We start from the raw sequence: 16404 nt of genomic DNA, 5'->3' as shown, positions 1-16404 counted from the left end.
AGTGGGCCTTCACGTCCGCATTCACGGAGGGCCAGAAGAACCGCTCGAGGACCTTCTTCAGGGTCTTGTGGTGCCCCAGGTGCCCGGCCCAAGCATGCTCATGGGCCATGCGGAGAACTTCCGCCCGGTAGACTGCCGGCACCAGTAGCTGGCGGACCTCTCCCTGGCCATTTGGGGCACGGGCCAGACGGACCCAAACCTCTCCTTGCTTCTCGATGCGGGGGAGCCGCTGGGCCCTTCTCTCATCCCGCACTTGCTCCTCCTCACGAGCTGCCGTATCTCGCAGGCGCTGCAAGGACTCGTCTGCACCTTGGGCATTGCGGAACCGGCGGTCTGCTGGAGGACCTGCGGGGTCCTCGGCCTGTGGTTTGGCCACTGGTCCACGGGAAGGGCCCTCGCCGGGGTCGGCTGCCTCCTCTACCTGCAGAGCCACGGCAGCTTGGGGGGTTGCCAACGCCCCCATCGCCTCCCTGAGTAACCGGGAAAACTCAGGGGCATCTCTTCCTAGCAGCATGGGGAGGGGTAAGTGGGCCACCTTGACGACCTCTATACGGCGGATCGCCCCCAGGTATTCCACCGTGACCCAGACTGCAGGATACGGCAGGGTGCAGCCCATCACATCTGTCACCGGGATCCAGCGGTGCACTGGGGTGGCAGCTGGGACGAGTTGGGTGTGGATCGCCGAGACTGCGCTCCCTGAATCCAACAGGGCCTGCAGGCTCTGCCGGCCTATCCTCACGGTGGCGCACAGACTCTCTATCCTCTTGCCAGCTGGCGGGTTAATTTCCCAAGCCAACGCGCATACCACTGGTGAGGAAACTGTGGGGGTGCAGGCTTGCATCCGCTGCTCCACGGCCTGCATTAGCTCTGCCTGAGCTGTTTGGAAGGCCGCCTCCAGCTTCCTCCACATCCTGTCCAAGCATTCCTCCAGCCACAGTCTGAGGTCTGCTGGGGCTACGGCATTGGGATACATCCCTTCGACTGGCGCCTGCGTCGGAACGACTTTCCCCGTACGGGCCACCAACTTGTCAGGGCTTGCCGCCGCTGCCGCTGGGCGTGGCACTGGGCGGTCTGCTCCTGACATCATAGGGGGGCCAGGGATGCTGCAGGACCCTGCTCTGTGGAAGGAGGGGCGGTATACCTCACCCAGACTCCCTCTCAGTCCACTCGCTGGCCTGCTCAACCTGGCCTGCTTGCCCCCTGTGTCCTTCTTCATCCCCTCCTTCCAGAACTCTCCTCCAAACCTCCACTCTTGCATTGCACCGTTCTCACTCCACATCATCACTCCTCACTCACACCCACCACCCCAGGGCTCTTCCCAGCCAGCTTTTATAGGGCTTCCTTCTACTGTCCCACCCCTCTTCCAGCCTGGTCTTGGGCTGCACCAAGCAGTTGCAGCTGGGGTAGCTGATCTGGCCCCACTGACCAGCACCAGCTGTGCCTTGTTCCCTGGCTGCCCAGCCTCCCTGCCTTGGCTGATTGCTGAAGGCCTGTCCAGCTGTAGTTCCCTGGCTAGCAGCCCGGCCTCCCTGGCTGAGCTGATGGCTGAAGGTGGGTCCAGCTGCAGCTCCTTGGCTGGTTGCCCAGGGCTTCATGCAGAGTGCCTCCACTAGCCCCACCTGGAGTGGCTTGGCTTTTGGCAACTCCTGGGCCAGGCTACTATTTTCTAGCTGGGGCGTGGCTTTGGGTTGTTGGGGTTGCTGCTGCTTCTCCTCCTCAGGTAAGGCCTTTAGGTGGGTGACTGCTGGGCCCCCAACCCCTCGGCCCTTGCCCCCTTCTGCCTTGCTTAGTCCCCTTTCCTTCCCTAGGGGAGTGGGACTCGCTGGCCTCTCTCTGTCTCCCCCTGCCTCCTGAGGCCCTGGGCCTTTGCCCCTTGCCCCTGGCACCGGCAGGTTCTGGCCCCATTTGCCCATGGGAGGGGTTGGCCTGCTGTCCCCCAGCTGCCCCCTCTGCCTGCCAGTCAGACCGGTTGACCTGCTGTCAGCCGGCTGACCAGTTGACCTGCTGTCTGCTGGCTGACCAGTTGACCTGCTGGCTGCTGGCTGCCCCCTCTGTATGCCTGTCCGCCCAGTTGACCTGTTGTTCCCTCCTACCAAGTCTGGGGGCTGGGACCCAGACCCCGGACACTTTTAACTAGGGGTTTTTAAACCTTTTATGGTCTGCTTTTGGTCTGAGTGGTTTATTTATTTTAAATATTTATTAGCTGCCTTTCCTCCAAAGGTGTTCACAGTGGCTTACAATGAAAATATCAAAAATGGCAATTAAAAGCAGTTAAAATACGTTAAAAAGCTGTCCTAAAAAAGGACAGTCTTCAGCTGGCTCGTGAAGCTAGAGAGTGAGGGGGGCAGGTGCATTACCCTGTGGAGATTGTTCCACAGTCATGGGACTGTCACTGCCTATACCATTAGACTGCTTGATGTGTAGGGTGGACTTTTTAATGTCCTCGCTTCTTTTTAGTGTTCTCTGTTTTAAATGGCTTTGTTTGGTTTTTAATGGCTTTTAAAAATGGTTTTGTTTTATTGTTTTAATCATAAGTATCTCGAGCAGGTCTCTGGACAGGCAGCATATAAATTTGCCAAACAAACAAATCATTGGGAAAAGATATTTCCCCCTACAAAAAAGCAGTGATCATGCAGCATTCTACACCATCCCATAATGATACTGATTCAGGTGGAGAGGAGACACAATGTCAGAAGGCTTTCATGACGACAAAACCTTTTTTCAATACTCTCGATAACACAAGTGTGACATGAACACATCAATGAAAAACTTGCAGACATTCAAAACAGACAATTTTGAAGGAACAGAGTCCTAATGGATGTTTTGCATTGGCAAAAAAATGGGTTCACTGACTTCCAAATACCTTTAGTTATGCAATAAAAGTACCTACCTGGAACTTTTGTAAGGAAAACATATTAAAAATTACTCTTTGGTGGTAGCCAACTATGATTTTTTACTCAGCAAATTTACCTCAAGCTTTTGGGAGGAGGATAACCTGAAGTATTTGCCACTCTGCTGAAGTATCAAATTAGCTGTCTGTTCCTGTAATTTGGGTATAGATCCTACTAGTTTGCTTCTATGCAGTATTTTTAGTTTCTATCCTGTGAGGAGGGTGTAACATACACTCCAGCTTTCAGGAATGGTGACTAATCATCAAAGATCATTACATCAGTGCCTTTAAGTATCAAAATAAACAAAAGTCTAAACAGATGTTTATACAACACAAGAGCACATCTATAATGCTACATTTTAAACCCCTGAGAAGCAAGATGACAGGAATAAAGATGTGGCCATCTCATTTAATTTTCTTGCTGAATGATCAGAAAACAATGAACTATCCCCCAACATGTTATTCACATTCAACATGTCTCCTGTTCTAAATAAGAAAAATGAGACCTTGAAGTCACCATTCTTCAAAAGACATTCTTCCCCAGGATGCTATATTATAAAGTCATTGATCTTGTTCCTAGCCAATGCTGCAATTCTCAAATTCTTTTTTAAGTGCAACATCATTTAACTGGCCTAATCAAAGCAAGAAATGAAAACTGAAGGGCTGCTCAGATAAGAAGCGTGTGATTAAGGAGACGAGATTATGCCCATTCATTCATATATTTGTTATGTGTATAGAGTTAGCAAAATGGGCATCACATCTGTCCGCTTGTTTTCTCCTCTTCAAAATGCCTCTTCTGAAATAATTTCTTCAGTCACACTACCCTTTTCCGAACCAGCTTCCAATCACTTTAAACCTTCACCACAGATTCTTCATCAGTACTGGTGGGGAACTATTAGGAAGAAAGCCAGCTCTGCTCCAAGCAGTCTGTGAGCAGCTTACAGTACAATCCTAAGCAGGGCCAATTCCAGATGACTAACCGGAAAGCGTTTCATGCCGCCATGTTCTGGATCGCGCCGGGGAAAACACGAAATATCGCATTTTCTCGTGCGAGTTTGGCACGACGTCGCACCAAACTCGTGCGAGAAAACGTGATATTTCGCGTTTTCCCTGTCGCGATCCGGAACATGGCGGCATGAAGCGCCTTCCGGTTAGTCGTCTGGAATCGGCCCAGGTCTACTCAGACTCCTTCTCCAGTCCACGCAGAGCCAAGCTACAAGTGACAAATGACACTTGAATGGCAAGTGAACAGACTCATGTGATCAAGTGGAGCGCAAGTGGAGCGCAAGTGAACAGGGAGGAATACACGTGAGTCTGTTCACTTGCCGTTCAAGTGTCATTCATCACTTGTAGCTTGGCCCTCCGTGGGACTTATCCACACAAAAACGTTCTTAGGATTGCAGTCAGCTTCCAATCCCTGTTGGATTGAAAACTGCAGTATACCTTCTAGCCAACCAGTGGCACTATAGAGTTCAAGCCAGCAGTTCCATCTGCAGGCCGTTCTGGTAGCTCATGAAGTAAGATGCTTGGGCATTGCTAATGGACTCACCTTTCTAAGACATGCTAATGCCCAATATTACCATTCTGCCCCAGTGATATCTCTTATCACTTTTCCTCTTCTTATTAATCCCTATATAGTGTGTGAACTAATCTGCTAAATGCTCCCTTCATTCTTCTCCTTTCACTGCCAGCCATAAAATGCCATTTCTTGCGCCCGGAACAGGTGCTTCTGTATCCAATCAGCACTCTCTCCTCCTTGAAATGCCTCCTTCTTCCAAAAAAGCATTTCCCAGACCACTCTGATTACTAGTCTGGAGGTCAGCGTTAGCCATATGTTTCCATCTTATATATGGTTTTAATGGTTTATGACAAGTAGGGGACTCAAGAATGGTAAATGGCGCATGACACAGGTGGCTGGATGAGAAACCAGCTGGAAATGGCAACAGAACTTTCCGATGGACAGGTTGCTTATTTGTGGGACCTCACTGACAAGCTGGAGTTCTCCCTTGGAGAAAATGGCTGCTTTGGAAGGTAGGAGGAAGGATCACTGAGAATCAGTGAGGGAATGCCAAACCAAACAATCAAAGTCTTCACCTGCTGGTGACAGACCGACCGACCGACCGAATGAGTACCCAGTTTCCTGGGGGTAAAGTGTAGATGACTGGGGAAGGCAATGGCAAACCACCTCATAACAAAAAAAAGTCTGCCAAGTAAACATCGTGATGTGACATCCCCCCATAGGTCAGTCATGACTTGGTGCTTGCACAGGGGGACTACCTTTACCCTTTACCTACCCAGCATCATATTCTATGCTTTTCCAATGGCATAATTTAAAAACATGGGTGCCTTTATGCAGTTCTCAGCGATGAGAGGCCATTGGTGGGTTCAACACTATGTCAGCTCAGATTGGTGTTGCTGCACATTGGTTGATCAAGTCAATAAGGAGGTGAGATTCCTCATGGACTGCAGAACGGATACTGGTGATTATATCTTGGGGCATGGGGAGTAAGCAGCTGAGCAGGCCAGTACAAAAGCCTATAAACACAACTTGTTCAAGATATATTGTACATACTTTTCTCCTCACAAACCTTCTTCATTAGTGCTGGTACAAATGTTCCAGATCAGCAGCAGAGAAAATTTGGAGAGTTGCATTTATTACCAAACAAGCATGTAAGGGAAAATGGGACCTCAAGAAAATGAAAGGCCAGTCCCAGGCCAGCCCTTTTGAAAATCTCGTTATAAGAATGTAGAGGACTAAAGAGGGATGTCCACTTCCCTGCTCTAGATCTCTAGATCTCCACTTCTCCTATACAGCTTTCTTCTTGCGATCAAGGAAAATCCACATTTTTCAAAGTGATCAATAACTGAGGATTACTTAACTGAAAAGTTCTGGAGGTTTAACCATGTTAGTCATAGTCCATATCTCTGGTATTTTTGAGCTCATGATTTACCATTTTTCTTCTGTGTCAGGCTCTCTCTTTCTGTGAGTGTATGTTTGTCTGCACAGGGCACCAATGGAGTTATTAGGCAGAAGGACAGACAAAAGAGAATATTTCTTCACGTAACTTAACAAGTGGTACTCCGGGCCATAGGATGCAGGGCTATAGCTACTCGCTTAGAGAGGTAGCGACGGGTTTGAGACAAATTCATGGAGGACAAGTCCATCAAGGGCTACTAAAGACGATGGCTTGATGAAGACAGCTGCTGGGGTGGAAACAATTGCAAGGAAAAGTTTGGCTTTTGGACTTCCTGGGGACATTTAAGTGGCCATGGCAAGAAACAATGGCTCCTAGACTCACCTGGGGGCCAGGTTGCAGGTGATGAGGGGGAGGTGGGTGGGGAGACAGCATGGTGGCTGCCATGTTGTGGAAGGGGCAGGGGAATGACCAGGGGCTAGGGAAGCAGGACCAGGCTCATCTAGAGAAGGCTCCTGGTCTACAAGGCTGGCCCCCGCCCCTCAGCACTTGGCCCATCACTCCCAGGTGACAGGGGATGATCCACACAGGGGTGTACACCCACCTGGCATCCCACTGACTGTCATCCCATGGTTCCCCCCCCCTCAGAAGGGGTCTGAGGGGGCATGTGGGTCATCAGCTTGGCAGGCGGGTCAGCCGATGCTCGGATCTGTGCCCTATGCATGCCTTTGCTCCTTGAGCTGTAATCTCAATAAAGTTGTGGCCTTCTTTACCTCCAGCACTGTGTCTGTGTGTTTTTGTCACCGTGCCCCCTCCCCACTCACCTCCCCCACTCAGCACTTGCCTGCAAACAGAATGCCGGTGTGGATAGATTATTGGCCTGATCTCCCATGACTACTCTTATATCCCTAAGAGCTTTGTGTGTGGGGGGGGGGGGGAGAACAAGCTTTGTGATATCAAGCAGCAAAACGCTCTACATTTTGAAAAGGATGCTGATTTCAAAGGCAGTAATGAAAAGGTGATCTTTGGTACTTGTTAGCATAGCTTTTTTGTGCTGGCACAGGCCCAGAATAGAGGAGGCATCTGAGAAGAATGTTGAATAAATCATTCATGTGGGAGAAGAGAGGTGTTTATGCTTGAACAACTGAATGGAAAGCTTCACAAAAGGACTTGGTAAATACAATAAGTAAATATGAGAGTGCCTTGTACCTCAGAAGGCTGAAACACAGAAGTGCTTCACGGCTACTGCATAATATCTTGTTTATAATGGGAGAATGTGGGATAGATAACATCTCTCCTCCCTTTGCATTCCACCTTTCAAGCAAGAACTCAAGGCTTTTGCCATGCATCCTATGAGGTGAGTGAGTTTCAGAAAGGGTTACTTGACCAAGGACCATCATTTCCTTTCATTGCTGGGTGAAGGCATGAACCCAGATCTCCCTGGCTCAAGTTACAACAAAGTTATTATTTGAAAGGAGAAAAGAAGTGTCCTTTAAAAACACAGATTTTTAAAATTATTATACCAGCCAAGGAGTCTGATTTCAAATAGCAATACCAAGTGGAGATTGAATGGTTAAACCCCCTCACTCTTCATGTCTTCAAATGATCCCATATACGAGAAATTCCCTGCAAATTAAAAGATAACAAGGCAGACAAAAGGCTAGCTTAGAATGCTTCTCCCCTCTGCAATAATATTCAGTTTTATGAGGGTTTTCTTTTCTGAAGTAAATACTTGAAACTGTGTTATACTTAGACCATTGCTCTATCAAATGTGGAAGTGGAGAGTGCCCTCAACTTATAGCTGACTTATGGTGACCCTGGCAGGGGTTTTATGACAAGAGACTAACAGAAGTGGTTTGCCCTTGCCTGCCTCTACCACTCTGGTCTTCATTGGAGGTCTCCTATCCAGTTACCAACCAAGGCCGACACTGCTTAACTTCTCAGATCTGATGAGATCAGGCTCACCTGGGCTACCCAGGACAGGGCCTAACAAGTTTAGCGTTAACAACCAACTCCAGATTTGGAAATTCCTTGAGCTTTGGGGGACAATACTTGGGGAGTGCAGAGTTTGGGGAGGGAGCTCAATGGAGATGTGATGTCACTTTACGACTTCCATTTCTTTTAGTACAGTATACCATAGAAGAAAGAGTATGCCTCTCATGGCTGCGGGGGAACTAATTTCTAGAGATCAGTTGTAATTCCAGGAGAATGCCAGGCCCCAACTTAAGGATGATAATCTTAACCAGGTCTGTATTGTCTATAGAGATGGGCATGAACCAAAATATGAACCAAAATTAAGTACGAACCAGGCTGGAGTGGTTCTTCAGATCCCATTTTTGATGAACCACTGGTTCATTTGGTTCGTTTTTTGGTTCGTCACTGCAGACAGCCTGGTGCCAATCAATCAGTTTCCTAGGCAACAGGAGATGGACTTCCTGCAGACCTTCTGCTGACCTGGAAGTGAACTTCTGCTGACCCGGGATGATTTTCTGACCTGGATGTGACGTTTTCATGAAACAAACAAACTGGTTCTCGAACCAGGGGCAGGTTCGTGAAAGTTTGTGGTTTGTGGTTCGTGAAATTTGACGAACCATAAACCACATGGCTCGTTTTTTTTCCAATTCGTGCCCATCTCTAATTGTCTACTCTGACCACCAGCGGGTCAAAGAAGGTCTCTCATGTTGCCTATTACCTGATCCTTTTAACTGGAGACATCAGGGACTGAACCTGAGAACATCTGCTGCAGAGCAGGTGCTCAACCACTGATCCACAGCCCCACCCCAAGTGGGAGAACATTCAGAAAGTGGCGTGCTCTTCTTTTGATATACCCAGCAATATGCAAACAGAAGAGGTATGGTCCATTCTGCCATTCATCATCTTACCATGTAAAAGCAGCCCAAATCTTTATGCCAAACCTGCATCACTTTTGACCTATTGGGCTGAATGCATGATCCATGCATGACAGCTGATACACTAATCTTGCTTTGCTGTCTGCTGGGGACTGCACAAACAAAGACATTGTCTATCAGGCCACAATGTCTGGCTGGGCTATGTTCTGCCCAGCCTGCCACAAGACATCCTCTCGGCTATGCTGGTGCAAACATTAGCATACAGGAATGGTATTGACCAGTGTTGCTCTATTAAACTGTGGCATGAACCAGCACATCCTCTGCCCTTCCTCCGAATATTGCCACATGCCTTGCTTTCCTGCTACTTGTGTGGTAAGGTAATCTAGGATACTATATGTGAATGGATGCCTGCACGTCAAAAGTTGGCAGTAAGAGTGAGCATCAATACATATGCTTATGTTCATTTTATGCTGACAGAAAACTAGAAGTCATCATTACAGGTTGAATAGTATCCTGCTGAGCTCAAACTGTACATGTTTCTTTAATACGTTTGTTTTTGTGTGTGTGTGTTTCTCAGTTTTTGGCAAAGTGATTTCTTTTTCCTTCCATAATCTCCCCGCTTTAACAATTGTGCTGTAATTTGAGAGAGCCTGCTGGGAAGGAAGGGTTGATTTGACTATTGTATAGTGCTTGGTTTAGGTTATTATAGGCTTTATGGATTACAAATATGATGATGATGGGAATATTGGTATGCCGTTCAGATTGGGTGTCTTCCTATGGATGCCAGAAATGATCTGCAGCATTCACTAAGAAAGCTGGGAATGGAACCTCCATGTTCTGATGCAGTCAACCTCTGATTACCAAATTCTGGAGGCCAAAAGGAAGGCATTATTAGCACTAAGTTGCATTTTTTTTGGTGACCTCTGCTTGACCATCTATCTGACCACAGTCAGACAGAATGCTGGGATGACACGGGACTTTGGGTTGACCTATCATGAAAGATAGTTTTATCTAAAAATGAACAAATGTTTGAGACCAAGGCCATTTTCACACTGCTTACCGGCCACGGAACATCGCACTGAGCTCTCAGAATGACAGGGTCTTCCTGGCGCGATTTCACATGAGGAAGACGCTGTCATTTCGGGAGCTCAGCGCAATGTTCCGTGGCTGGTAAGCAGTATGAAAACAGCCCGAGAAAGGTCTCCCCCCACCTTTAACTCTAATTTGATTTTTTCCCCCTGAGGTTTGTAGCCCTAACTTTTGGTTGTCTTTGTAAGATCAGTTTCACACATTATATAACATCAACCACCAGGTTTCATTTAGTTATACCACTTTTACCCCCAGCAGGAACTCAAAACAGCTTACATCATCATTCTCATCTCCTCCATTTTATCTTCCCAATAATCCTGTGAGGTAGGTTAGGCTGTGGGACTGGCCCAAGGTCACCCAGCAAACTTCCATGGCAGAACCTGAGTCTACCAGGTCCTAGTCCAACACTCTAACCACTACACTGGCGAATTGCTACTGGGTGAACAGTAAGGGAGTTTCAGTCACTCCAGCTCTCCGATTACCAGGCTTGCACTACACACATTTTCAAACATCCATTTGGATTTCACAGTTTGATATGCACACTTCAAAAAATAATTACGCACTTCAAAAAATCATTAATGTATAGGCCTCCCCTCCCAAAAGCTTAAGTATTATAATGAAAGCCAACACGGGGTAGAAGTTACAGTGTGTTGGGCTATGACCTGAGAGACCCACGTTCAAATCCCCGCTCTGCAATGAAGCTTGTTGGATGAACTTGGGCCAGTCCATCTCTCTCTCTCAGACTAACCTACCTTGCAGGGTTATTGTTTTGCGAACAGATGGAAGAGGAGGTAATGATATTGTAAACCACTTTGCACCATCAGTGGGGAAAAAGTGGGGTATAAATATTGAATAGATATGTGCACAACAAAAACGCTTTAGGCTGCATATTTCCTATTGTATTTAAGTACAAACACAGAATGCTGGTTAATCGGTGCTTGCACAAGGGAAGGGTGGATGATACCAGATTTTCTGGCTTTTTTTTTCTTTTTCACACACATAGGGATGTAGATGGGAAAGAAGACTTTGCTCCTCTCTATTGTAATAGCAAGCTCTTGACTCTGTACAAATGCATGGCACCACGCTTCTCTCAATAAAAAGCCAAAGTACATAACACAGAGCTGGCGCGATAACCTTTTGCACTGCCTCTTTAATACCTGCTGCAAGTGTCAGAATTTACTCTTCTGCAGCAAGAAGAGCTTTAGCTCGATTCAACCATGGAACTCTATGGATTCCAGCGGACTCACCCCACACAAGAACATCCACCTTTGTCCCTGATGCACTGGCGCTTTTTGTTCTTGAGGTTCCGGGTTTACTTTGGTTATACCCAGAATTCTTTCCAATTCTTCTAGTCAGGTAAGTATGAAGGCTGAAATCCTGGACCCAGGCAGCTTAAATCCTGTTTGTTCAAGTCAAGAGGAGTTCAGCAGCTTTTCTATGCAGCCAAAACCATGTTTAATACTTCTTGATTTTCTTTTAAATGAAATGGCACCTTGACCACATCTTAATATAATACATCTACTTTTGTTTGTCCCTAGCACCCAACACTAAGAGGTAAACTACCTCTGAACATGGAGGTTTCACTTCATCCAAGCTGTCAGGATGGAACTGCCCTCACCACTCATTAGCCAGGACAAGGGTGCTTGCCTGCCCCAAGGGGAGGGACAGAGACTGAAAGCCTATGCAACAGAGCACTCAATCAAGGGGGATTTTAACCACTGAGAACACTCCACATGGACCTCTTTAACAGTGGTTCCCCCTGCCCCCCAAATTCAGAGACCCTTTTCTTAATTGTCTTCCAAAAGATGCTTTATAGATACTCTTGTTCAATGCAATTTTGGGGCCACTACAGATTGGATGGCCCTCTTTGCAAGTGGTTTCTTTTCAGCTGCTTGCATTACATGTGTTGTCCACACTCCTCCTTAGTGACAAATAGTTCCTGTTTGAACAAGAACAATATACAGAGGAGAAGCTGCCGCAGATACCGCTCCAGGCTTCCCCCTCTCGCACTGATACCCCATGCCCATCTCTGGCTGCATCTGCAGGCAGGTATTTGAGACACACCTCAAAAACATAACACAGAAATTGACTCTACAAATTGACATACAAAGAAGATGCTTTGGGCTGCATAATAAGAATGATCTAGTTCAGCATTCCAATAGCAGGCCACTGAGTATCATAGGGAAACTCACAAACAGGATAATGATGCCAATTTTCCCTATTCCTTGCCCCCAGCACTCAAAGGTAAACTGCCTTTGAACATGGAGGCTCCATTTCAATCAATCCAGCAGGAAAGCCTGAGTGCAAATACAAAGTTAATTTCCAAAAAAACACTTGAGAGATGATTTTCCTACCTGCCTTCTAGAAGCCACTGCGCTATTGATGCCCTTGTTGGTGCCTTTGGTCTTGTTTGGAGGATCCAAATCATTCTTCCAGGTCTTTGAGTTTTCTTTAGGGTCTGAAGGAATGGGATTCAGGAACAAGATCCTGGCAATCAACCCATACAGGATGGTTGCTAATATCATGGGCATGACATAAAATATTCCAAAGTCCATCATGTAAATGGGAGAATAGTAGCTCCTAGGCACCTTATACCCACAGGACACCACCGTGGTATCTTTGTAGGCTACCGTGTTGATATCTAGCAAGAAAAACCAGAGCAGGCAGTAAATGGAGGTAAATGCCCAGACAAAAATAATGATCTTTTTGGCTCTAGAGAAAGTGCACAAAAACTGGGCTTTGATTGGGTGGCAAATGGCTATGTACCTCTCAACAGTGAAGGCAGTTATAGAGCAAGAAGAAGCATTGATGCCAAGGTACTGGAGGTAAGTAATGCAGAGACATCCGATATAGCCATAGACCCAGGATCCATAAATGCTCTCTGTGATGTTAGGGAGTCCTGCAGCCACAAGTACCATAAAGTCAGCTATCGCCAGGCTCACCAGATAACAATTTGTGGGGGTCCTCATGTGCTTTGTCCTGAGTACCACCAGCACCACCATTATGTTGCCTACAATGCCCAACCCACAGATCAGAAGGACCAAAAAGATGGTGACCACTTGATATTCAATGGCAACTGTCTCCCGGCTTGGCAGGAATCCCGTTTGATTCTGGTCATCAGCCGTGCTGTTCTCCATCTTCAACCAGCCTCTTCTGCCCATCAGCTGCCCGGTCAGCACATTTTCTCCTTGCCTCCCTAAGGAAAGTTGTTCACAGTGAACAGCGCATGAGATGTAGCTCCCTTGTGTATCTTTGTACACATCCCTCTTTCATTCACAAGTGTTTAAGATTGCCCTCCCTAACACACACACACCACTTCAACGACCCACACAAATAGGTCAATCCCTTAATCCAGGGGTCATTTTGATTGTAAACCAGTTTGGCTATGACACCATTCAGACTGCTGTGAGAGAGTGTTTTCTCTGTGCTGAGGAGGATACCTCAGGAGAAAAGAGAAATATAAAGTTAGAGCTCTCTCTCTCTCATTACTGGACTTTTCCCAGACTGAAGACAGGGTGGAGAAAGGGGACTGAAGACAGTATCTTGGAGGCACTGAAGAGTTCCAAAAATCTGCCAAACCACGTTGAGCAAAATCCATAATGGGACAAAAAGAAATACATGGATATAACAAGGGTGACTATGTCTCTATAGTTCCAATTACAACTCTAAAAATCTGTCTGCAGCCAACCAGAAGATCGGGGGCTGGACCGATTATCCTCTCTCAGTTTAAAGCATCCCCCTAGGATGCTACCCCAAAGGGTCTTACTGAGCTAGCAACAACAGAGTGCAAAGAAAGGAACCTCTGTCTGTCAAGAGCATTAGAGTCGCAGCCCTTCCATGCAGCATCGTACAATCTGGCTGGAAGCATGTATTCATCAGCACCGTACAGATTTTAGCACCGTTTCATTTCCTCCGCTGTCCACATATAAAAGATGGTATAAAGAACTTACCGCTGGTTCTGTAGGGATCGGGTGACTGATCTGAGTCGATGGAGTGAGCCCTGTCACAACTTTGCGAGGCCAGAGGAAGCCTGGTGCCTCATACTTCGCTCTTGAACCATTCTGCAGAGCGCAGCAGCTACTTGTTTGAGCTCCACAGTGCCAGCATCCTCTCAGCCCCCCAAGCGACGTGACTGATCACCTCAGAGCTACCAAGCTGTCAAATTGCAAATGCCCCTATTAATGAGAAGGCAACCGAGTTTGCATTTGCATTCTCCCAGCTGTCCCTTCCTCAAGGAGAGAAAAAGCAGGTCTCTTTGGAAATCCGTTTAAACTTAGAATGACTTTTTTAAAAAGAAGGAAAAGCAAGAGAAAAGGAGGAGGGAAACACAGGGAGAGGGAAACATCGGTTCTTTCAGGAACACTGATGGGAAACCCAAACGGTGATGTACTACTGCACTTGGAATGTGTGTTTGGTAACTCCCTCTCTCTCCCCCTCGAACCTGCTATGAATTTTCACACTTTAGAGAGACAGAGTGGGAATAGCCTCCAAGTCATCCCCCACCCTTTCCCCCAGTGTTTGTTAAAGAGCCGCAGCCAGTTTCTATCTGTTCTTTCAGTTCTTTTTTATTTTGCCAGTTTCAGCATTAAAAGGCTACAAATGAAATCAGATTAGAAATCCAATTTTCTTTCTTTTTTATGTGCAGGACTTCTCTTTCCCATCAATTGCAGCACTTCCAGAAATAGCAGGTTGTGTGAAGGAAAAGAGGGGAATTGGATTTCATAATGGGTTTGGGGATGAAGAGGCTGTTGTTTAAAAAGCAAGAAAGAATGACATTGTGTTTATGGTGCTGGAGATTTCATTCAGACGTGAGCTTTAAAAAAGTCAATTGATGCTAGGAACCATAATATTTGGGCAACAACCAAAGGTGCTAGTAGGTGGATTTTATAATCTGCCATACAAGGCGGGGGAAAGGACAGGATCCTGCACAATAGCAAACCCAGGTGCAAGGGCTCTGGATTCAGTGCAGCATTGCACATGGATGTTTAATACACCTACACAAAACACAATCCAGATATACGGTTGGATCCGGCCAACTTTTCAGCTACTGAAAAAGTAATGAAGGTTCAGCACAAACGCTATGGGATGAGGGAACCCATATAGACAAAAGTAATGTAGGATAGAGGCTGTGCTAAGGAGCTAAAATGGGCAGGATTGAGTGGGAAAGCTGGCTGGATCCAAGCCATAGTCATGTGCAACAATGTGCCTTCAATAACAACAACAACAACAAAACAACAACATTTGATTTATATACCACCCTTCAGGACAACTTAACACCCATTCAGAGCGCTTTACAAAGTATATTATTATTATCCCCACAACAATCACCCTGTGAAGTGAATGGGGCTGAGAGAGCTCCCAGAAGCTGTGACTGACCCAAGGTCACCCAGCTGGCTTCAAGTGGAGGAGTGGGGAATCAAACCCAGCTCTCCAGATTAGAGTTCCGTTGTTCTTAACCGCTACGCCAAACTGGCTGGAAATGTGAGCACAATGTAGTGGATTTGAGGGCTTTACTTGATGCCTCACATCTGGGTGTAACCTACATGGCAGATGTGTGTACAGATGTACTTTGGCATCCAGTTGACCTGTATGGTTCCTCATGTAGCAATGGTGTCTGTACATATATCACCCTTTCCCGATGGGATAACAAGTTGCTGTACCAGTCTAACAATGTAAGACATTACAACTGTATTGTGCAGTTGTTCAGTTACAGCTGCACTATGCACACATCTCCCATCAGAGGTGAGAGAGTACAGGAGTAAGATATCGAAGTGGCACCACTAGGTGCAATGCTAATTTTATCAATCAAATTGTGATATACTAATGAAATACTCGTAATCGACTTGGTGGTCCTGACTGGGCAGGAAGGCTGGATACAAATATTGTAAATTGGCTCTTGTACTGCAATCTTAATGCAGCCTTTTTAAAATTGCTTCTTGATTACTGAACTGTAGTTGTTCACCTTTCTAACTTTCAACTAGCTAGTTAATAATATTGGGAGAAATGTGCATATTATCAAAACCTGGAACCTTTTTGAGAAATGGAAGGGAAAGTGTGGCCACTTACAACAGCAACCACAAACGCATACAGCTCATAGTTAATAAGAAAGGCCATCTTTACTATATTCTTTTACTCTTTGTGAGGCTCCCCCCTTGCCTGACCTCCAGCCAACCTTCTGCCATCTTGTTGGACCGCCCTTGGGCTCCCCAAGCCTTAGGATGGGAAACGGATGGGGTTGCACCACCTTATTCCTCTCTCTTCCCAGGACACCTGTTCTTCCAGGCATCGAGCAGCATCCACTACTTCCTCCCTGACCTGTTGTGAGAACCTGCATTTTATGGGGTGTGTCCAGCTTCTCCCTTCCTCAACTCCTCCCAATCCCCTTCCCTCCTTGCCCCAGTAAGCCACTGGTTGGTAATCCCCAGAGGCCCGCTGAACTAGGGTGCCTACCCACCTAGCATGGCTCTGTTCCCCATGGGCCCTCCCTTGCTGAAAAGACTCTCCTGTGGCCTTCCCCTCCTTCCTACCGACCTCCTGGCTCCTCTGGAAGCCACAAATCCCTGTTGTCTTCCCTTCTATCAGTCTGGAGTCTGTGGGCCAGTGTGGAAGCTGGGCTCACTGAGGTAAACACAGGAACTGAGGCTGCTGCAGCCTTTACCAT

At 46.8% G+C, this 16404-nt stretch overlaps 1 protein-coding gene across 1 annotated transcript in view; it reads right to left on the bottom strand.

The window, feature by feature from the left end:
* The window catches only part of TRHR (thyrotropin releasing hormone receptor), a 37239-nt gene extending 24359 nt beyond the window's left edge, over positions 1–12880 (bottom strand). The window contains exon 1 of the mRNA XM_054985902.1: positions 12098–12880. Within this exon, the coding sequence (XP_054841877.1) occupies positions 12098–12880 (783 nt within the window). The remainder of the gene's footprint in view (positions 1–12097) is intronic.
* Between the last annotated feature and the right edge of the window lie 3524 nt (positions 12881–16404).

The sequence above is a fragment of the Eublepharis macularius genome, chromosome 7, assembly GCF_028583425.1.
Source record: "Eublepharis macularius isolate TG4126 chromosome 7, MPM_Emac_v1.0, whole genome shotgun sequence".
NCBI classification, from domain to species: domain Eukaryota; kingdom Metazoa; phylum Chordata; class Lepidosauria; order Squamata; family Eublepharidae; genus Eublepharis; species Eublepharis macularius.
Note: the sequence above shows the minus strand (reverse complement) of the source record. Positions and strands in the feature narration are given on the sequence as shown.